General features: G+C 39.2%; 2 protein-coding genes across 2 annotated transcripts in view; one reads left to right on the top strand and one right to left on the bottom strand.

The window, feature by feature from the left end:
* Nucleotides 1–1,563: 1,563 nt before the first annotated feature.
* Nucleotides 1,564–21,812, bottom strand: LOC102206461 (protein bicaudal D homolog 2). Its single transcript, XM_005731655.1, has 10 exons — nt 21,488–21,812; nt 19,220–19,561; nt 16,717–16,929; nt 16,387–16,539; nt 13,713–14,225; nt 11,904–12,770; nt 11,132–11,311; nt 7,472–7,623; nt 5,998–6,337; nt 1,564–4,076 (listed from the first exon to the last, which is right to left on the bottom strand). The coding sequence occupies exons 2-10, from the start codon at nt 19,475–19,477 to the stop codon at nt 4,071–4,073; spliced, it is 2,682 nt and encodes an 893-aa protein (XP_005731712.1). The 5' UTR covers nt 19,478–19,561; nt 21,488–21,812; the 3' UTR covers nt 1,564–4,070.
* Nucleotides 21,813–21,877: 65 nt separating this feature from the next.
* apex2 (APEX nuclease (apurinic/apyrimidinic endonuclease) 2) overlaps nt 21,878–23,643 on the top strand; it is a 4,487-nt gene continuing 2,721 nt past the window's right edge. The window contains exons 1-5 of the mRNA XM_005731654.2: nt 21,878–22,118; nt 22,236–22,319; nt 22,534–22,714; nt 22,916–23,059; nt 23,528–23,597. Of these exons, the coding sequence (XP_005731711.1) occupies nt 22,004–22,118; nt 22,236–22,319; nt 22,534–22,714; nt 22,916–23,059; nt 23,528–23,597 (594 nt within the window). The 5' untranslated portion in view covers nt 21,878–22,003. The remainder of the gene's footprint in view (nt 22,119–22,235; nt 22,320–22,533; nt 22,715–22,915; nt 23,060–23,527; nt 23,598–23,643) is intronic.

Here is a 23,643-nt window from a genome sequence, read left to right as displayed (position 1 = left end):
TATAGTTAACTAAAACTAACTTGAGGAGAAGAAACAACATTGTATACTTACAAAACTAATCAAAATATAATGGAAGCATAAATGGAAAATGTGTTTAGGTTTTGTCTTTTTCAGTTTGGTCAAATTTGTCAATATGACAAATATATTTGTGCTGTAATTTCTCTTCAGAGCCTCTTAAATCTTACCCTATATATTATGATCCCCCCCCCACACACACACTTACTTATCTACGTACTTTACAGTCTAAGGGGCGCTGGAGCCTATTGTAGATCTCACAGGGTGAGAGGAAGGGTAGGCACAGAGTGAACAAATCGCCAGTCTGTTGCAGGGCTAACACAGAAAGGCAATCATTTACACCTACTGAAGAATCACCAATTAATCTAACATGCATGTCCTCATGTCTGTGGAGAAATCCTGAGTACCTGAAGGAATGGGCTCTCTCCAGGTGCAGGTACACGGAGAACACGCAAACTCATGAAGGTACCTCATATATGCAAAGCTTGCCGATGGATTGAAACTCACGGCTTTCTCTCTGTGAGGAAACCGTGCAAACCACTAGATAATCAAACCTATAGAAAAATAGCTACAATAGCTGTGGGTGAGATATATTAAGTTAAATGTGTACATTTTAATTCTTTGCTTTAGTTTTAATATAATTTATGTACTATTGTGTTTTTTAATTGCTCTTTTCTTGAAGATGGCTTTTACTCTAATATCTTGCTATTTTTATTAGTTTGTGTTTTCATGAAGTTGGTGTGTTTGTACTGTGGAGTTTCTGAACAAGCTGCAGAAAAAATCTGCACAAAAGAATCATGTCCAGACCAATCCCACCACCCCCTCCTTTCTAGTCAAACTAGCCTGAAGAGCTTTGTGACTCTATGACCAAACTTTATTGCGCAGCATGCTGCATTATTCAGCTGTCTAGGCTTAGATTTTCAAATGAGAACTTACTGGGAATACCACCTACAAAACCACAAAAATTAACCACAAACCAGTATCCTGCTGTATTTACAATGTAATAAACTGACAGGATATACGTGCATGCAGGCATGTGAAAAAGAACACTTTTACAAGACTATGGAAAGTCCTGTGAAAAGCTCTGTGGGGCATGCTCCTGTTTCCATAGGAATTGAAAGACTTGAATTGAAAGAAAGAAAGAAAACCCCCAAGAGCGACAGCTTTGACCCCACAGAGTGTTAGCAACGACTTACTGCATGACAGCTTAATTAGGGAAAGACTGAACAGGTATGACTTGTTTGGAAGGACTGCCAAAAGAATGCATCTTCTCTCTAATTAGAACAAAGCAGTATGGGTTAGGTTTGTAAAGTTACATCTGAAAAAAACAAGACTTTTGGAGCAATCTACTGTAGATGGACACCAAAATGGAGACATCTGCCCACAATGCCCAGCATCACATATCAGCACAAACATCTCATACCATGACATGGTAGTGTCAATTTACAATTCAACTACAAACTATTGAATTATGGGGTGTACTCCTTTTCCCCATAAGTGTAGTATAAGAAAAATACCAAAGTCACTCACTCAAAACCACGAGCACTATACGGTGTTGGCTTGTTTTTATTCTTCATGACAAAAGTGGATAGAAGGTCAATGAAAGGTCAACTTTGCATACACATAAAAAGTTGAGGACCTCAAATGTGTTATGTGGAGTGTGTGCTTGTCAACAATTTACACAGAATGCAGACCACATAAATACAGTTAAAATATTATACAAGAGTGGCAATTAAATTATACACACATCTGCACAGAGTGACTTAAATCAATGTACAACCTTCAGTGTGAAAATGACATTATGTTAAAGTATTTTCACTTTTTAGCCAGAGTGTGTGGACTTAACTTCAATAAATAAATGGAGGAGCTACCCCGGCAGTCTACAATCTTTGATACATTAGGTCCAAATGTATTCAGAATATTAAAAGAAAGTTCAGTAGTTGTAACAGTTGTCTAAAATATCAATCAGCTAATTTTGATTCATTTAAGTTATTACTTAATCCTTAATGAGGTAACATGATTAATAAATACAAGGCATGCCAGCTAAAAAGTGAAAATATTTTACCAAAATGAGATATCACTTTTTTCAGTGCCAACACTGCTCAGTGAGTTTATTTAAAATAATTAAAACATTAAAAAAAAATACAACTACAGTGTTGAACTTTAGCCTCTATTTAGAAAATGTGATACTTTCTGAAACAGCAGACAAGACCAAAATCAAGGCACAAAAAACCAAAAGAAAACACCAGCTAACCAAAAATAAAACCTCATCAGCAGGATGCAGCTTCTTCTAGTAAAGAGGAAAGTTGAGTTTTAGTAAGTGTCAACATTTTCTAGTATTAATTTCTCCGTTTTCAAACAGCTTTTCCCAAATGCAATTGAAAGGACCACGATTGGTCGTGTTAAGTCAGTTTAATACATTGTAAGTTGCCTTCAGTGAAAAAAAGGTGAGGTTACAGTGCCAATGTCAACCTGTGCAATGCTGTCTTCAAGTCAAAGTCCATACATCATACTGCTCTTTAAGCAGTCCCTTTAGAGGTATCAAGTGACACATGTACATTTACATGCTATTCTTCATTGCAAACCTTTAGCAAAGCAGTGTCATGTCTGAGTTCCCACACACTTTAAATGAAGCAGCTTTTTCAGATTTTATTCTTGATTCTAAGCCATAATGTGCAAATAGATGCAAACTTCAATGTAATGCTTTTTAAATGATTGGGTATCAGTATTTATTTCTACTTTCTATAAGCAGCAACCCCAGCAATACCTGGTATTAGCATTTCAAACTGAAAACAACACATGCTGTAGAGAAGCAGTCTGCTTGCTGTGGATGATACTAGGTTATTACTATTCATTTATTTTGGTGGCACAAAAAGCATGATGACATTATGCTATGAAATACAAAACACGAATATTGTTGATTAGCTGTTCAAAGGAGCAAAGAGAAAGCAGATATCGAATGGAAAATGTTGTCACAGTAATGAAGAGAAATGACAATGGAGGATTTTACTAAAAGGTTTAGGGGAAACCAGGTCACTTTGTTCTAATGATGTAAGACAGTGACTTCCAAAATCTTCTTATATTAAGAGATGCAAATAGCTGTTGTAAAATAGCTGCAGCCAGCCATTGGTAACGGAAAATGAGGCTAGGTTTCAAAGCCCAAAGCCTTAAACAGTAGATTGTATACAGGCACTGTCCTGACTTGGTCTGCATAGTTTGCGAAGATGCACATTACAGATTTCCCAAATCATGCATCTCACCACTCAGTGTCTGAACTGAGGTGATGAATGTATGGCTGATATTTTCCATATGAAATGTCATGTTTACTGACCTCTCTTTAAAGGGTGTGCCTGAAATCTAAGAACCAGAAATGGCGTAATAGAAAGAGCATGTAACTGCACCACCAGTAAAAGGAAGAATCTCAAGACAACAATAAGCTCTACTTTTAAGGTAAGACTATTGGTAAGGCTGCAGTGTTCTATAAAAAACTACCTGGGAGAGCTACCACAGATCATCTAATGGTTTACCAACACTAAAGACGCCAGATGGGCCTGATACATCAAGCCAGACTAAAGGCAAGAATGTAAGACATAGAGCCTTCAGAGAACAGATCATAGCCTTGAATCAAAGTCTGAGGACAGTAAATATTGTACAAGGAGAGTCTCTGAAATAAATACTGCCAATGGTTCAGAACAACACAAAGCCTTGAACAGGACCAGATGGAAGTTGGAACCACTTTGGACAACACAGGTAATGACTTCACAAAGAAATGAGCAGCACATTTGTCTCTTCATCCTTCTTCGGGCTGCATGCAGGCTTCTCCACTCCAAGCAGAGAAGACCAAAAGGGTGGGATGAGACTTTTTTTTTTATTTTGTTTTTTTTTAATACTTTTTTTTCCCAGCCCATGGTTCTGGTAGGTAGAGTGGGGAATGTAGCATCATATCTGGGATGGACAGGATGTCTCAGGTCAGGGAAGGAGGAGGGAGCCAAGGAGTCAACATGAAGACAGGTCCTTATGGAGAAGAAGGGTTTTGGAGTAATGGGAGGAGTGTTTCAGCGCTACAAAGACAAGGTGAGACAGAGACAAAAAGGAAAAAAATATTTAGTTTGACTTAAGAACTTTAAAAAGTTTAGTGGAAAATGGTAAGGGTAAATTATAAGGATAAACAGATCAATACAACACAGAGCACAAAAGGTTAGCAATTTAGGGGTGATCAGTTAAAATAAGCAAAAATCTTAACCAAACTAAACACTAACCCTAAACTAAAGCTGTGCAAAAACAAGATTGTTCAAGATAAAAGCAAGCACTGAGAAGGTATTTGATCAAAGTTGTTTGTTTGGTCTGTTATGCAAACAGCATAACAATTCACATGTTAGGAAATATGAAGATTGAGTCTTGGCACTGGAAGTACGCTTTCAATTTTGGAAAAGCCTTTTTAAAAACTGCTAACGTTGAAGCATGTGTTCTTTCAGTGCCCTCTAGTTCATTACTAGCACTGTCAGTGCGCCCCAGGGTGGCTGTGGCTACAATGTAGCTTGCCGAATGTGTGTGTGAATGGGTGGATGACTGGATATGTAAAGCGCTTTGGGGTCCTTAGGGACTAGTAAAGCGCTATATAAATACAGGCCATTTACCATTTCATTGATATCAAAGATAGTTTATTAGTCTCTTATTTAAAACTTGTTATAGAGAAACACTATATGGACAAAAGAACTGGGCCCTGCACACACTGGACTTACAGGAGCTGCTCAGTAATGGAAACCATTGGCATGATGATCCCAGTACACAGTTATTTTGCTGAGGTTAATGCCAGAAGAGGTTTGGAGCTCGTCAGTTACTGAGTCAACAGAGCATTGGTGACTTTTGTATGCTGTGTTGCTCAGCACTCAGTGACACCACATTTACGTGGTCAACCACTTTGTGATTGAGTTGCTTTGGTTCCTAAAAACTTCCACTTTGCAAAAATACCACTTACAGCTAATTGTGGAATATTTAGGAGAAAGGAAATTCCATGAACTCACTTGTTCCAACAGTAGCAACTCATCACAGTTTCTCAAATGTTTGAAAAGGCAGACTGCATGGTTGGGCTGGAATTTACACTCCTGTGGCAATGGGACTGAAAACACCTGAATTCAGTGTGGGTCCAATACTTTTGTCAATATAGTGTGTAAACCAGTTCGATAGCTTAGATCTGCTGGCTAATTTATGTTTATTTTTTTATTGTCTCCTTGATGATTTAGAGTGTGAGCTCCGAGCCCTAGAAGATGTAGCTTTATTACCAGAGCTCTTACTGGCATTAGTGTGCAACTCCTCTGTGTTTCTACTTGTAGATGTAAATGATCTTTGTCTAGACTCTCTACAGATTCCGGTCATCCTGGTTCTACTTGCTGAATTGTTAACAGAGTGTGATGTGACTGCCTGGGCCCTTGACGGACTTGAATTGAACTGTGCAGAGTCTGACAGATACGTGTTATGGCATGCTGCTGCTGCTTGTACAGAATTAGACCTGCGACCTGACTGCTTTCTCCTCACAGAAACATCTGATTTAGGGTTTAGAGCATGATTTTGTTGGCTTTCACCCCATGCTTCACTGGTGTTAGCATACACACACACCGTTTTAGAAGAGGTTAGTTTATCTATAGAAGAAGAAAACAAAGAAGACTTCAGTCTGGCAGAAGAGGCAGGTACAACGCGAGTTGTGATGAAAGTGTCCTGACGTAAAGGGACAGAAGCTCTCCGGACTGATGCTCCCTTTTTTGATTCACTTACAGGATACATTTTAGAGCTTAAATCACTGTTCACAGAACTGGTGGAGCCTTTATAGGTCAGGGAAAAACCACGATTCAACTCTGTGTTACAAACATCACTGACACTATGACTTCTAATAAAGGTGGCATCTCTTTGGAGACACTTGCTTCCGCGTGAGCGGCTGCTGGTTTGGCTGGAGTTGTCAGGATAAAGAGAAAGAGGGGTTCTTACAGGGCTTGTGTGGAGGCTTCTAGTTAGAGATCGCAGGTGGTGAGTAGCAGGAACGGGGCTAGACCGTGGACTGCTCCTCAACGGAGGCCGGGCGGGACTGCTTCTGGGGCTCCGAGGGACACGGCCTGACTTGGTAGCAAGCTCTTTGGCCCGAGAGCGACGGGGGCTGCTGTTTAAGCTGTGTGGAGACATAGGGGCCTCCAGGTCCTCCAAACGTTGAGTAAGAGCCAGCTTCTGCTGGATGGCCATACGCAGAAGAGAATTCAGTGTCTTCTTCTCATCCTCAGCAGCAGCTAGCTGCCTCTGCATCTCATCCAGCTGGGTCACATACTGATCACACCTGAGAGATGCAACATGCAGCAAGAAATAAAGACAGAGGCATAGAAATACATGCTTCACACGACTTATAGTGTGTTAAATGCAAACATCAAACACCAGCAGGGATTGCAACTGAAGATTATTGTTATTATTGGTTAATTTTACAAGCTAACAAATCATTAAAAATATCACAAGCTATCACAAGTTACAAAAGCAAAACTTTTTTCCCACGGATTATTTTTTGTAGTTAAAATAAATAAATTAACATTGATATCAAACTGAGATAAATAATGTTGGAAAAGCTTCAATTCATTCATTCACTGGCAACCGTGAACGATGCTAACTGGAAAATGTGAAAATGTAAGTAAAAATATGTTTAAAATGAGTAATACACCCTTATTTTCATATGTTGTAGAGATGCACTCATACTAGCTATCCACATGATGGCTCCACTGAACCTGATTCTAAGCAAATATCTTTTTATAAAGCTGTAATCTCTATCCTATTGGAACAGACAGTAGCAGCCCTTCATTACTGGCTCTTCTTCAATCCTTCTTAGGGATAACAACTGTCTGGAAAGGGCCTAGACGGTCTAATACACGGCCAAGAACCTTCTCAGGGCACTTTGGCAACACATAACACAATCACCAAAAACAGAAAAATAATCATTAGTGCACTCATACAAATCCCAAATAAAAACACCGCAAAGAAGAGGTTAGTGAGTCAAGTGTTATGATCTGTATGTTTAACTCTTAACATCTTCCCCTTGATAGCATGGTGGTGTTTATAGTCAAACCCATGTCCTACAAACGTTAAAAGTCTTTCTTAAAGGTGACCTTGCTTGATCACCCATCAGCACAGGGCAAAGCATGTGGTTTGTAATCTTCACGTGAACTAGTGGATTGCCCATAGGTCTAATAATCATGGTAAGCTCATTACACGAGTGAAAGCAAAAGCTGTACCTTAGCAAGAGCACAACTAATAAGCCTTAAAACCACTAGTACAGAGCCAAATACAATCCAGTTTTAAGACATTTTAAAGCAGTTTTTTTTAATGTTTGTTTCTTCTAACTTTATTAAATATATGATTGTGTTATATTTGTCCTCCCTGAGTCAGTAATATGTTTTGCTTCAAATCACATGAAATGAAAGCTTACCGGCTGGCGAACATGACTCGAAGAGAAGAGAAGGTGGCAGCGTCCTCCTTCAGGGCTTTGAGCTCATTTCGGAGCTTCATCATGGTCTCTGACACCATACTCTTCTCCGTCTCATACTTTGTTTTCAAATTGGATAAGGCCAACTCTGCAGTCTGCAATAACAAAAATATCATTTACTATCAAAATGGGGTTTTAAAAACACATTATGATCTGTTGCTGGTATGAAAACACATTATTTAAAATTTTGCACTTCTTTCAAAACTAGGAATTCTCTGGAGACACTTGCATGCGATAATAAATGCCGGCCAAGAATTTAGGGTCAAATTCCTTAGATTTGAGTAGCTTCAGTGACAGCTCAACTGTTCCTGTCCTATGTGACTACAAAATTTCCTGTTAAACAGCAATCTCGGTCAGAGTTTTAAAGATCAATGAAAAGAAAAATCACTATTATGAAGAAGGCACAAAATCAACAATATGACTCTATAGTTTAAACACGCTGTATCTTAAGCAAATAGTTTGTTCTAAATCACGTTTGCCCCACTAATGGGATCGCTTTTTACTTATCTGTTCTCCAAATACAAATATCAGTGTAACAATCTCATGTGTAAATGGTTTGATTACATCAGAGGCACCAGTGGACAGCTAACGTCAACAGACTTGAGAAGGGAAACTATTGTCAGTGACCACTGGCCCATCAAACAGATTACCTTAAGTGTGCGTGTGTGTATACAGGACTGACTGTTCAGGTAATGACAGAAACAGGTCATGCAATGCTGAACATAGCACATCAGAGGAGAGGTTGAACTCTCTTTCCCTCTTCCCTTTGTGCTATGTCACATCAGAGGAGAGGCTGATGTACTCAAGGTGCACAATCATGTGGGTCCAGGGGACTGTCTAGACAAGACATTGATGAGACAGGTCACCCATACTGCTTATGTGAGATTATGGATGGATAATACTCCTGCAAAGTGAGTTATATAACAAGCACATTTGGCGTCTCCAGTTGGACTGGTCAGTGCTTTCAGCAACATGCTCTCTCACTTGACCTAATTCTCAGTGAGCAGACAATTTCCTGAAGTACTTTTATGTGGGGAAATGCACAACATCAATATAGTTACAGGATTATTTTATTATTGTTGGCTGTATCTGTGAATAGCAATTGTTTTCCCAACTTTTTTACTTACTCAACCTAACGGGAAGTGCTATGTCAAACATTTTTTAATGTTATGTTTGCTTTAAATTTACTTGGAGTTGGCACCAAAGTAACAGACAAAAGTAAAAGCAATAGTTACTGCGGCTGTGTGTTATTATAAACGAGGATAAAAATACTGCGCATGAACTTTGCAAAAAGCAGCTTGCACATCAAAGCTCAGCAATCAACTCAACACTGAAATCTTTTCACAGCGAACTTTTACTTTAAGTGTCATGTTTACTGTCACCAGCAACTTTGAAGTTGCTGGTGACAGTAAACACAAAACCAGCAGCTTTGTCATAATAAGAAAACGGTGTGTTAGAATGAATTTATTTTGCATAATCAATGATAGCAGCAATGCTTGTCTGGCTGCTTACTGATACTTAAGTGATGGTGTGTCTGGTACTGTTATTGGGATTTACTGCCAGTCTCCAGTACCAATCCCTGCTTATTATAATAAGGCTAAGCAGAATGCACTCAGTGGACTGTGGCCAGTTTTAGTTAATCTAAGGATTTGTTGAAAAGCAGATAAAATTTCACTCAAGATTTTCATTGGTTGACTAGAGGCCTATTAAGGGCTCCAACATACTTCTATGGTGATCCTGCACATAACGTATAATTGCATTCCAGTTGAAGTCAGAAATCTGAATTCCTGAGTTCCCAGTCACAATTTTTCAAAGTCTGAGCATCCCCACCAAGCTTGACTGAACAATCCAAGATGACAGCAATAAATGTAAAGTTAAAAGGTAAAATTGTATATCTTGCAATTTGTTCTGTCACTGCTGTGTATTTACGACTTGCTAATGAAGCCATATGCATAGCTCTGACACAGCACAGCGCAAAGAAAAAAAAAAAGTTAGTGATGCATGAATGACTCGATCTTGCTAAGAAGCAAAACAAATTCAGCAAAGCAATGAGAAACACCGAGTATTACTGGAACACACTTGACTAAGGAGTTACGTCATCCCCAGCTTTGATGTCTGACTTCTGAGATAAACAGAACACAGCATTAGGACAGCTGTGCAGACCAAGCCCTACATGTCGTAACTCTTTACTGTCACCAGGGGGCAGTGTCAGAAACAACTAAGTGAATTTATAAAATATAAAGAGTTGAAGCAAAACAAAGTGTTAAAAAAAATATAAAAAAAATAAAAAAATGTGTCCACTGCAGCCACTGTCTCTGATTCTTGAGCTGAATTTGTTGATCACAAATTTTTTGTCCTCTCACACTTCTCTTGCTTGTGGCGAAAGCAACTCTCAGACACATAACTAGTTGTACCATAAATTAACCCTAACAAGAGATGACAACTCTTTTATCTTATAACTTATATCTAACACAGACTAATGGTTAAATATTAGCAAGGTTAATTTTCAGACAATCTGTGTAAACCAAGGTAGCTATTCTCAAAATTATGTTCATATAACAAAACAAAAACAATGAAGCCTGCCTTCTATGAGTGAAAGTGGGAAAGTATAGGAAAGCTTGATTTTAATGTCAAGCAGCAAAACTACAAACACTGACCTTAGACACAAAAGAATTAAAGATCAAATGACATTAGTTGGCCTCAATTCTAAACAAGGCACATTCCAAGAGACCTTTAAGCCCTTTTTCCTTTAGTACTTACTTGGATCGGCTCAACTTGGCTTGATTTGTTTTCGAGTACCACCTAATATGTGTGGGGTCATTATACCAACATAGCCAACGTCCTGTCATGCCACTGACTAACAAATTGGTGGCATGCAGTCTGTTGACGTCACATTTTAGAAATGACTCGGATCGCTTGGAACCCCAGCCAAGTAGATAGTAAAAAAAAGTCCCTGGAAACACTTACTATGACCTAATGGAAAACCCTAAAAACTGCATCAAGCCGTGACAATCAACCCGAATAGGTACTAACTGATAGGGGCCATTACTTATTCATAAATGGGACATACGACTTGTTTCGGACAGTGAATGAGCTACGGTGTATATCAAGGTGCATTACAGGTGAGGTTAGTATAACTGTCAGTGGTGACAATCCTGCTAAATGAGTTTTTCCTCTGTTAAACAAATAAATTATTTAAATTATTTCTTTTAACATGTATCAACAACCTGACATACACAGGGAGGATGAGATGAAGGCGAAAAAACAGAAAGAAAATGCTTATACAAATGGCATTTGTGTAGATTTAAAGACAAATAGTTTTTCAATATTTGGCATGGTGTTTGTAAAAACAGGTTTGTCAGAGTAACAGTGGTAAGTGTGGAAGTTATGTCAATGCTGTACATGAGAATAAACATGACTGGTGACATAACACCATCTACATATATATGAATGGGGCAGTAATTGTAAAGACTGTAGCAAAGGGCTGGTGCCAAACAGCCGATACACTCACAACTTCAGCTCCTTCTTAACTAACACTATACTTCCCTTCACTGAAGATAAAGACAAACATTACAACACAGATACTTGCTTACTGTGACCTACCTGTTTGTTAGCCTTGAGAACAGTCCTGAGGGTAGCAATCTGTTCTCTCTTGGTACTCAGAAGAGACTTGAGTTTTAACACTTCCTCCAAGAGGTTTTCATTGTCCCGCTCTGCCTCTCCACTGCTGCTTAGCCCTGAGTAGGGCACTGCACCCCTCTGACGACAAAGGTCCACTGCCACCTGAGAGAACAGAGACAGATATTTATAAGGGTTAGCACAGTTAGTCTGGCAAATAACATTTCTTATATAACGGGAACAACATTTTGATGATAAAAAAAAAAAAGTCGTTTATCACGAAATGATCACATTTCTTAACAATAGCACTGAAGTGGCAGGAATAAATCTTCAAACATGTAAAAGAGGATTTATTTTTTGTTTGAGAATATGCACTTCTCTAGTTAATAAACTTGTTACCACCCTGTCTTTTCTTTCGGTGTAATGGAGGTTACAGTTCTACTCTGACCCCTGATAAGCTGCTACATTCACGTCCACGCACACACGTGTCACTGTAGCCCATGCCAGGCACTGGATTTGTGCAGACATGGGAGCAACTGAACTCTGTTAACAGGCTGAGCAGATTATTAGGTTCAGTGAAACATTTGTAAAGGAGTTAAGGATTTTACCCAGAATAAAAGTTTGTTTTTCCAGCATTAGGGTTACAGCAAAAAAGTTTGAGAATTTGCACTGGTTACAACTTTTAGTTCACAAAGAACTAAGTAGTGTTGGAGTACTACATTAATAAATGTCACAAGAACTACACTTTTTGTCTTACCCGAAGATGTTTTATCTGGCAGCGGATGACTGCTACTAAGTTGCGAACATTGGAAGGGTCCCTGAAATCTAGGGTGGGGGATCCAGGGCAGGTAGGAGAGTCTCCACTGGTTACAGCACTGTCAACTTCTCCCATAAACTGCAACGCTGCAGCTTTCGAAATGAACATGTCATTGGCTCGAGTCTTCTTTTGGACGCTGTGCTGGGAATAGAGGTGTGATCTTCTGGCGCTGCCTCCTGACCTGGCACCATCACGATAATAGTCCAGGGTGACCCGTTTGGGAGTAAGGTTGTTGCATACACAGATGTGGTGATACAGGTTGGACAGCTCCTCAGAGAAGGCCAGCAGCTCTTCCTGAGCAACACTTAAGTGCCCTTCAGAATCACTTGCCACTTTCCGTGTTGCTCCAATCTCCTTCTCCAGCTCACTGATGCGCTCTTGATCTTGCTTGCTGGACTTGATACACTGACGGATTTTGTCAGCCAGCTCCTGGGCCTCAGCCCTCCAACGCTCCTTCTCTTGCTTGTATCTCTGCTCCAGGGTGTTATAACGTGTTCCTGCCTGAGACAGTTCATCTCGCAGCTTTAGAAGCTCTTCGCTAGCCGCGCGCATACGCGCTTCCAGCACCTCCTTGCTCTTGGTGTCTACCTCATAGTCAAATACAGCATTGCCACCATCTTTTTCTGTCTCATTATCTCCTTTGTCATCCACCTCTTGGCTTTGTTGTCGACTACTCTGCACAGCTTCCAGCTGCTGGGTGAGAGAGCCAACCTTGTCTTCTTGCTGACTGAGTGCCTGTCTGGACATTACCAGCTGCATCTGCAGTTCCTCCACCTTGCTAGTCAAGCTGGACTTCTCTCGCTCTGCCTGGATGTACACACAAACATAACATGAGAATTGTAATGTAATTATCAACATCAGTTCACAGAACAAGAACAATACTGAATGTTGATTAATTTCAAAACAAAAAGGGAGGTTATAAATGTCTGTGACACACATTTCTCCCCCACCACCTTTACTCATTATAAATTTTTAATGTCAAATAGCGACATCTGTTCAGTAGGAACTTTCAAACCCAGCCTCTTGATTTAAGTGCACCATGAATAATATATTTACATTACATAGAGAGCAATGACAGCTCAAGACATTCTTCATTTCCTGAAGTACCCTTTGGTTTATGAAGCTTTATCAGGTGGGAGCTGGAGAAAGTGCTTGATGGAATACACAATATATATTAATGCTCCTCCTCCATCACAAAACGGATGTGGTCTAGAGCAGGAAGTGGCAGAGAGCCCTGCTAACAGCTTAGCACACAGACTAAATTGTATATCCTCCTTACTTAGCCAAGCCAGATAACAGCTTTCTATTTTACATATCTAGAGTAAATTAACCGTCTAAACCTTTTAAAGGCTTTTAAATTCATATATAAGAGGTCATAAGAAAGCAACATAGGGTAAATGCTTAAGTAATTATCAACTTATTGTGTTATTTTTCTTAACTCTGTTAAGACTATTAATAGGCACCCAAGCATCTGAGAAACAATGATACCCTAAACCCTATTTCTACTTTTAGTGATATTTGAAACTGACTGTGATGGCTATAGAATTACCACACTAAACTAATGATACTTCTATACCCAAACGTTTGCAAATTCTCGTTATCTCTGTACACAATCCATAAAACGACTTCATTCTCTTAATAACATGTAGGATTGAAGTTGCTTTTTTTAGTTCCTTTTAATCATTTGCCCTCGGTGGGATACCACAAAGAAGCATTTGAAAAAAAGGTAAGTGTTTTTCTGTTGCTCACCTGTAGGAGCTGCTGCTTTAGTTTCTGACTGTCTGAAAAGTGTAGCTCACTCAGCAGGTCTGCGACCAGTCCAGAAGCAGGAGCACGAAGTACATCACTGTGGCGTGGGGTGGAGTAGCGATGGATGAGGCCGTTACTTTTGGAGCCACCCAAGTGAGGAGGGTTAGCAGAACTGGAAGAAGATCCAGGACCGTTATTAAAACCGCTGTCCTGATTCTCATCCCCATCCTCCCCTTCACCCTCTCCACCCTGGCCCTCTTCCTGGCTGTCATCCAGCTGCTCCAAGTGGAGCTCCAGGTTCCCCACAGAATCAAAGGGGTTAAGGGTCAAGGCAGAGAGCTCTCGCCGCAGACTGTTTTTCTGCTCCCTTTCCTCCTTCAGTGCTTCAAGGGCCTCATCCAGCTGCCTCTCTGCAATCTCCCTTAGTCTTCCAGCTTCCTCCAGCTGTCCTCGCAGCTCCTCCTGCTCCTCGTTCTTCTGGGTCAGCTCCAGCTTAATTGATTCAAACTCAACCTGAAATAAGACAAGAAGACTTTTTGTTACTTTATTCAGCTCATTTAGTATGAATGGTAATTGTATCCCTAACATGCAAATACACTTATCACTGCATTTAGCAAAGTTACACTCACAACCAGACAGCTTCAGTAGGCAAATGAAAACTACGCTGTTTGACTTCATAGTCACCCAAACCAATAATTTTATTATTGCTATAGCATAAATGAACAGTCAAAATAAAGTGGATAAAAATGTATCCATTTAGGAATTCTAATAACAATGTTTGCTGGGCTCTTGCTAGAAACACAGTAGCTTTTAGAAGCCTAACTTAAGCTTTACATAAAGTACACATAAAATAATGCATGTTTCTTATAAATAGCTATAATATAACATTGAAATTGTCCTTCTATGATTGACAGGCTAAAGATCAGTTAGGGTACATGTGTTAACATCAAAGGGCCAAATCTGTACAGTCATGGACAATTTTTAGTCTGGATTGGATATCATTTTAGGTTATTGAGAAATTCTGGTCTGCCAGGCTGTAGCTGTGGTCTCTGCAGGTTAAAAGCTTGCTAACACAGAATGCAACAAAATGAAAGAAAAAAAAAGAAAAGTTTATACTGAGGGCAGACAATTTCAACCAAAGCAAGAAACTGGACAGCTTATGCTTTTACCAAGTGTAAAGAAAGGCCAGTGTCTCTTTCTCAAGAGACATAAAATGTCTCTTGAGAAAAAACATAATTTGCAGCATTGCACTAATGTTTGAATTAAAATGAATTATTAAAATCCAAGCTAACACTAGTTCTCAAGTTCAGGCTGTTAAAAAAGGTACTTATTTGGCTATATGGTAGCTTACTACAATAGTAAGACTAATAATTGGCTAGCTTTTATGTGGACCACATTATGTGTGAAAAGGCCAAATGAGACATAAATTTTGGACTCAAAGCATGTCCATCTGTCCCTTCATGTGATTCTCATTTTCCAGTGTGTCCCTCAAATGAAAATGAATGTGGTTTCATTTAAAAATTATATTCCAGACAGATAGAGATACAGATGACAAAATATTTTCTTTCAAAGTCAACTCACAGGTCACATACATTTTTCCCAAATTTAGTACTGACAGAGATGTGTATGCACATCAAGCAGACTTGGAATAACTGCTTAATACAACAACCAACATGAAAAGTTTACATATAAGTACAGTGTCTATGGAGCATTTTCCAAAGCTGTGCTTATATTTACAAAATATTCTCACATAAAATTATTAAAACAAAAATATCTAAATTCTCAGAGCACATAATGTCCTCTAGAATGTGAAAAAATAAATAAAAAACACAACATCCCGAAATATCTTGAGAAACATGAAATAGTTACACTGAAACATGGTTGCCATGGTGCAACACACAGCTATAATTACACACTTTCAATCACACTGCATTACAAATGTTAAACTGGCTTTGGTATTCGGCTTTCAGTGGAAGCAGGTTTTATGGGAATATACTGTCTAATGAAAAACACAGGTAGTTATGAGATGAATAGCATGTCCTCTGCTGTGGGAGCTGCTTCATTTGGTGAAAAGAACAACACTATTCACCCGGCAACTAGACTGTCCAGTCTGTTCACCAGCAGCTTTTTTGTTACTGTCCTTTGAAGTTTTGACAACAAACATGTTGTGTGGTATAGTGTATTTGTTTACCTTCCTCCTCATGTGTGAAGGTGGAGGAACAAAACCTTACTGAATTATTTCTCTTCATTTCTCCATACGGTTGGAGATTAGGGTTATTGATAGAGGAGAGAGATGGGCAGAGCAAGCGAGCTCTGGCTTTGGGCATTATCAGGTTTAGCTAAAACCCTCGCAGTTACCCCACCACACTAGTCTACTTCAGGTAATTCAGAAACTCTGTAACAAAGGTAACCTGCTTTTCTGTGTCACCATGCTCTCTGGCCCTAGAAATTCTGAACACTACTGTTTCACACATCCATGTCTCCTCGTCAGCCCCTTCCTGCCCCTTGCCAATTTTTTAAAAAAATGTTTCAAATTTATGCAGCAGATGGGACTCAGGACATATAGAGTGGAGATGGGGGTTGTTTATCGATTTATTTCATATTCTTTCAATAATAAAATCAATAAATATAATGTTATACAAAAATGATTGTGTGAAGGAAGGTGACAACTGACCTGGTTTTCCTTGAGCACAGACACCTGCTTTTGCAGAGATATGTTCTCTTCCTCTAGCTCCCCATTGTCTTGCAACTGGCGCAGCTCACGCACTTTATATTCCTTTATTTCATCCCTCAGGTGGCCTTTCTCTGCCTCAAGACACTCACACTCCTGTGGAAGAAAATCCACAGTAAAATCAGTACAAAGCACAGCTTAACATGCTTAACTGTCAATTACATATCATATACTGTTAATTCTAGGCTAGAGAACTAATATTTTCTCCAAAGGGATTTAATTTTTATTTGCATTTATCACGAGAAGAGGGAGTACTGAATGAGTACACCATACCTTCTTCAGCTGGGTGGAGAGCCCCCCAAGTCTATCAATCTCTGCGTGGGCATTGCCCAGAGCAAGGCGTGCTTGCTTCAGCTCTGTCTGAACTTCCTCTATGCGCGTTGCCATGGCAGCCTCTTTACTGGCAGTCTCCTGTAGCAGGCTCTCCTCCCGGCACTCTCCATCAGCAGCTGCACGTTTCTGGCTGCTCACAGAATCTGCAAATGCCTTAACACAAACAAAAACTGATAAGGACAGCTCTAAAACACTATTTGACACACTATTGTGTTACACATAAGGGGGGAAACAATAACATTTGACCCATATCATTATAAAGATAAGAAATGTAAACAATGTAAACAAAGGAGAGGAAATTGCACTTCTCTGTCAGTTTTCAGTGGACATTAATCACCTGAGACCTGACTGCAATGAGGAAATAGCTGATATGGTTCTGTAACCTTGGACCTTAACAGCAATTTCCACATCATTTTTGCAGTTCTGTTTGTCTTGCCTTATACTATGACCCTAATAGATTACAGTTATCTAGCAATAACATGCATTTTTTCACAGCGTGCCACAACCACAGACCTTGACACACACTATGCACCAATAAGTGCTAATGAAAGAAAGATCACATAAGGGTTTTAATGAAACAAACAAGCTACTAAACATGCCTAAATGATCACTAATAATATGGTTACATAATGACCAGCACAGGAGCTCAACCCTGCCAAAACCTAAATGGGTAAATAGCCAAAAATAAAAAAGGAGGTTTACACTGATTTTAAAAATAGCTGAAATCAGAAACAGTACAGCACTTAAATTTATATGGCATTATAAAGCATCCCAGCTGACCACTTTTACTGTTATTCTTACAGATAAATTGATTAATATCAGTAACTACCCGTAAGAAGGATTTTTTTTTTTTATTTCTCCCCTTTTAATTTGAACAGGCAGATTGAATAACTGCAAAATCAGAAATCTGCCCACATGACCGGACTTAGTTTTATAGGATAAATTTCTTACATAAATCAGTATTTAAAAACCTGTTCCAGTAATACCAAATACCTTTGTGGGTCTATAAGTATTTGTGACAAAATTTACATTAGGAAACACTTGTTAAAACATTCTTAATGTGCTAATTATTCTTCAGTTTTCTGTATGGAAACAACACTGCATTAATCAGTTATTTTAGCAGAAATTCAGTGGCAATATGAAAACGGAGTCTAATACAGTTTTTGTACCTTTAAAATTGAGATTCAAACGATCTAGTAAATATGGTCAAGTCAGTGTTACTATACAATGGTTATTTACTTAAACACCCCCCCCCCACAATGGTGGAAAGTGCATTGTTTATAATATGAAAAGCCTATGCATTATTTCAATGTATCTATGAAAGGCATGGTTTAAACATAATCAGAGCTTTGCTGTATTGGCCTGATCTTTTATCTTGAATATCCTGCTCTGACCATATTAAATCCTTAATGCTTTAACATAACGAATCAAAATCAGCTAAATTTAGACATCCAAATTGACATATGTTAATAGCAACATGCTGACTAACTGGATGCAAAAACGTCATAATCAGTTAACACTCTTCTCCTGCCAACATCAAATGACATGTGAGGCAAACCTGACTCAACATGATCACAAGACAAGACATTCAAAGTATAATATTAGGTCACAACTGTAACAGAGCTGTTATTGTTTTATCAGAAAGTGAGAGCTACAAAAAGACAATGACGGAATGAACAGGCAAATTCATGACATAGTCCACTGGCACGTGTAAAAAACAAAACAAAAAAAAAACCCTCAACCATGGTATCTTTATAGGACTGCAAGACCGCAAGGCAGCTCCTCAACTATGAACTATAAAATGAATAAACTTAGAGAGATTGTGCTTATATATAATAGCAGCAATTATGGTGTTGATGGCATTTAAATTATGCCTACCAATAATGTAAACCCGTTAAACCTGATAATTATAAAATACAATTTTTGTATGGTGTCCATTGTTTCATGATTTTAATACCCTGCAAAATACAAGAGTTCTGATTATTAGACCATTACTGTGAAAGCTTACAACGGGAAATGCATTTCATTGCGCACATTTTATTATATAAACAAAAGATCACACAGCAAGTATGTGATATAGGAAAACTACCTGGAAACCAGTGGAATGATGACCTCATCACAAGCTTACAAGGTAAATATGGTAAATGGACTGGTGTTTTTTTAGTGCTTTTCCCAATCACACAAGCACTTTTTTCTATGCTTTCCCTATGTAAGTGCTTTCTATCTAACGTTCACACAGATTCATACTCTGATGAATGCATCAGAGAGCGAGTTGGAGTTAGTATCTTGCCCAAGGATATTTGGCATGCAGACTAGAGAAGATGAGGATCGAACCACCAACCTTCCAATTAGTACGTGACCTGCTCTACATCCTGACCTACAGCCACCCCAAATATATAAATAAACAATCTAAAAAAATAACATATGCCTTAGGTGCTCCTACCTCTTTGAGCTGTTGTAGCTCCAGTTTGAGAGATTCATGCTCTTCTTCCAGCTGTGTGTGTTTCATCTTGAGGGCAGCACTTTCCTCCAGCACCACCAGACCGTAGCGGGCTGCCTGTAGCTTTTCCTCTGTGGCCTCTTGAAGCTCGAGAGTCAGCCGCATCACTTCAGCCTTCAAATCCCTGCTCCCCATCTCCGCTTCCGCTTCCTCTTCTCCCTCGCCCATTGCACCTGCTGGGTCTGCACCCGCCTCCAGCATCCTTACTTAGTCTCCTGCTTGTCTGCAAATGTTTTACTGAGACAATTGCCTCCTTCACTCCTCTGCTTTCATTACGCCACACCACTACGGCAAAAGACAAAGAACATGGTTACATAAAATACTTGGAGATAGAGGTTTTTGCATAAATTGTAGTGTGACACTAATGGAGTAAACTGTAAGGTTTAACTTTGGGATTAGTTTAATGGGATAAAAGTTTTACTAAAGCTTTAGACCAGGAGAAAAATCTAAGAGATTAAATTAAGATCTAGTGCTGAAAGGGCTGCATTATCAGCTAGAGTGCTTTCTGATTTTTTATTTTTTTTTTTGCATGATTGTCACACCTGATGTTTCAGATCATCAGTTTCTAATACTAAGAAAGATAACACAATAAAAATAAAATGCCCCTTTTGGTAAATCATATGTATTATTATTAAAATAATAATACATAAAATAATCACTTGAACAGAACATGTCTGACAAAGTGAATTAGGAAAAGAGATCTGGTGAACCTTCCCCCAGGAGTGGTCATCCTACCAAAATTACTCCAAGAGTGCATCAAGAACAACATCTGAAGAACAGCAGGTCTGGAGGGGGGGGCGCAGTTTTCGACAATTAGAAAGAGGCTAGGTAAAACTGGCATCCACAGGAGGGTTCCAGGATAAAAAAAAAAAAACCCCATCACTGACTAAAAAGAACACAATGGTTCTTTTTCAATTTGATCGAACCATGAATTCTGCTTACTACCACAAAATTCTGAAGGACAATATCTGACCATTAGTTCATAATAGTCCACTTAAGTATGGGAAGGTTTTTGAGTGGCCAAAGTCCAGTCTTAAATCTGATTAAGATGTTTTGGCATAACCTTAAACAGGCCACTCATGCTTGAAAATTACTCATTGTAGCTGAATTAAACAATTTCTGCAAAGAAGAATGACCCAAAATCCCTCCACAATGATGTGAAAGACTCATTGCCAGTTACTGCAAATGCCTTATTGCAGTTCTTGCTGCTAAGTGTGGCACAACCAGTTATTAGGTTTAGGGGGCAATTACTTTTTCACACAGGGACAGATAGGTTTGGATAGCTTTTCATAGCTATTGGTCCTTAATAAGCTAAATCATCATTTAAGAACTCCACTTTACATTTGCTCAGATTTTTTTTTTTGGGGGGGGGGTCTAATACTAAAATGTGTTTGATCTGAAACATATAAGTCTGACAAATATGCAAAAACATAAATCAAGAAACCGTTTTTCACCGTCTAAGAAATGATTTAGACCTAAAACAAACAAATTGATTACTGAGGTTTCCTCACATCCCCATAATTAACAAAAACAGGCTTAAACTTAAATGCAAGAGGATGCTGATGCTATGAGAGTAGCATCGACCAGTCTTCATCTTTCACACTACGCAAATTACTGCTAAACACTTGAAACAGCTGCTACACGACCAAAGCGCGGAAACAACATATGTTTACTTCGACCGGCCTGGGTGGGGCAGATTCCCACGATTTACTCGTGTCCTCTTGTCTGACCGAAGATGGAAACACCAGCCGCTGGTCGTCCCGTGCCAAAGGATGTAGCTGCGAGTTAGTCATGAAACAAGCATCTGCTTCCTCTACGCCAAGAAACCGGTTCTCCGTGAACATGCACTAAGAGCTTGCAATTGAGAATATTCGCTATGTTTAAAAGCAAGAGGCTATTAATCAGATAAAACACATATTGACAGTAGTCAAAGACCACAGTGGAGTAACGTGGAAATATGACACAACTAGAGACAGCTAGCAGCACCAGGTTTAATCTAACGCTGATGCAAATAGCGAAACGGACTTTCGCTAGCTAGATAGCTTCTTAGCTTTGCAATTTCACCTTCCTACATAGCCTTAACCGAACGGACGCCAACAGTCTAACCGATTAACTAACTAACGGGGCTTGAACACTGTTGTAACAAGAGCCGGATCCTATCAGGCAAGCTAATTAGCCGGACAGCCATCATTAGCCTACCTACATACTCACCCTATGGCTTTATCCCAAAGATGGCACTCGGTGGCTGCTCGCAAACGTTAGCCTTGCACGTCCAAATGGAGCTGTCTCTCTTAAAAGCAACGGTTGCTAATTACGAAACAACAGCCAAGGATACCAACAGCGGCGGCAGCAGCAGTTTCCCTTCCTCCCACCAGTTCCTCCACCCGTTTCTCCTCCCGAGGTCGGGTGTCAAACGCGCGCCGAAACCGCCAAGGCACGAGGACCCCCTCTAGCTTAGCAACGAGGCAATACAACCTCACTAAGAACCTTATTTTTTATTATATGGCTAGTTTGGGCCAGTTGTTTCTAACAGGGCGTGTGAGTTAAACATTAAACCCTGAAATTAAAAAAAAAAGTTAATTAATTAATTAATTAAAAAAAGAAAAATCAGTGAGTGAAAACACTTCCGGTCGTACCGTTCTTGCCTTCCGCTTTTCTTCCGGATGTGCACATTATTGTGGCTGTTTGGAGCGGTGTGTCCGCTCCAGCCAGTTGCAGTGCTACAAAATGAAAGTCGTTACTTGGAACATAAATGGCATTAGGGCCTTCAGAGGCGGCATAAAAAAGGCTCTTGATTCCCTGGACGCAGATGTTATTTGTATTCAGGAGACAAAAGTGACGCGTAAGTGATTAGCAATAGCTGGTTTGAACACACGGGAGCTGTCATCGTGCAAGGCGCCACAGTTAGAATGAAACTGTATGAAAATAAAAACGTTAACCCCTACTTTCTCCTCCACAGGAGACTTGCTAGATGAAAGGATTGCTATTGTTGACGGATACAACTCCTATTTCAGCTACAGCCGAGGGCGCAGTGGCTACTCAGGTTCAATACAAAGTTATATAACAGTTCATTTTGCGTCTGTGAGCCTTGAAAGTGTTTGTTTTTTTTTTCGTGTATTATCATCCAGTTATATTAAGTGCCAACATTCAAGAAAGTGCAGTCTTCTAAAATATAATGCCACATTTATACTTTACTGAAAAATTTCCTCGTAAAACTGCATTACACCCAATTCACCTCACATTGCCGCTGTGCACAGGTGTTGCCACCTACTGTAAGGACAGGGCCACTCCATTTGCTGCTGAGGAGGGCCTCACAGGTCTGCTGGTCAACCACAAAGATGCTGTTGGATGCTATGGTGACCATACTGAGTTTTCAAGTGAGGATTTGCAGCTGTTGGACAATGAAGGCCGTGCTGTAATCACACAACACAAAATAAAGTGAGAGGAAATATCATATGTTAAGGCTCCTGTTTTAAGTGTGCTGCATGGCATATTTATCTGTTTACATGTGGCACTTGAAAACAAATAATCAGCAATTTTTATGTTTCTCTCCTCAAAATTCTCAATTCTTCTCAGTTAGTGGGGGAATCCCACTTTGTGCTTGCCTTTTATTGACTGAGTTTTATTTTATCCCAACAGATGTCAGGATAAAGAGAAAACCCTTACTGTTATTAACGTATACTGTCCGAGGGCTGACCCAGAAAAGCCAGAGCGAAAGCGGTTCAAACTACAGTTCTACAACTTACTTCAGAGTCGAGCTGAAGCTGTGCTGAAAGATGGAAGGTGAGAAATTCATAATGTTTCACTGGCTGAGCAAAACATTGTCGTTACAAGAGATGCAGGTGTATCCTGGTTTCGCCACAGATGTTTTTCTAAGGCACTGTGCTAATTTTGAACAACGCAGCTCTTCCAGTAAATCATTACGTCTTTGAGTTTTGGCAGTGGGCCACATGTTTTGCTGTATGTAAAATGAGGCTAAACACTATCTGGTGTTTACAATTTTATTGAATTGTAAGTTAGTACAAATAAAACAGTATATTAGAAAATAGCTGCTTCTGTGTTCATGGTTACATAGCTTTAATTTAATAACATTTATATATATTCTGATAAAATCTCAATTCTTGGACAGCAATGATGATGATGAGAAATATTTTATTCATCACACATTTGAGAAATTATTTAAAATTGTTCTTTAAATTCTACAAATGTATATAGATAATGAGTTAAGCTTTTTTATGTTCTGTTTTCCAGCCATGTGATTGTTTTAGGAGACATAAATACATCTCATAGACCAATAGATCACTGTGACCCTAGTGAAATTGTAAGTAAAATACCAATATAACATATATGTGTATGTGTATATATAT

The sequence above is a fragment of the Pundamilia nyererei genome, unplaced genomic scaffold, assembly GCF_000239375.1.
Source record: "Pundamilia nyererei isolate P.nyererei 1_Seehausen unplaced genomic scaffold, PunNye1.0 scaffold00044, whole genome shotgun sequence".
Lineage (NCBI taxonomy): Eukaryota > Metazoa > Chordata > Actinopteri > Cichliformes > Cichlidae > Pundamilia > Pundamilia nyererei.
The sequence above is the reverse complement of the archived record's forward strand: the minus strand, read 5'-3'. Positions and strand labels throughout refer to the sequence as shown.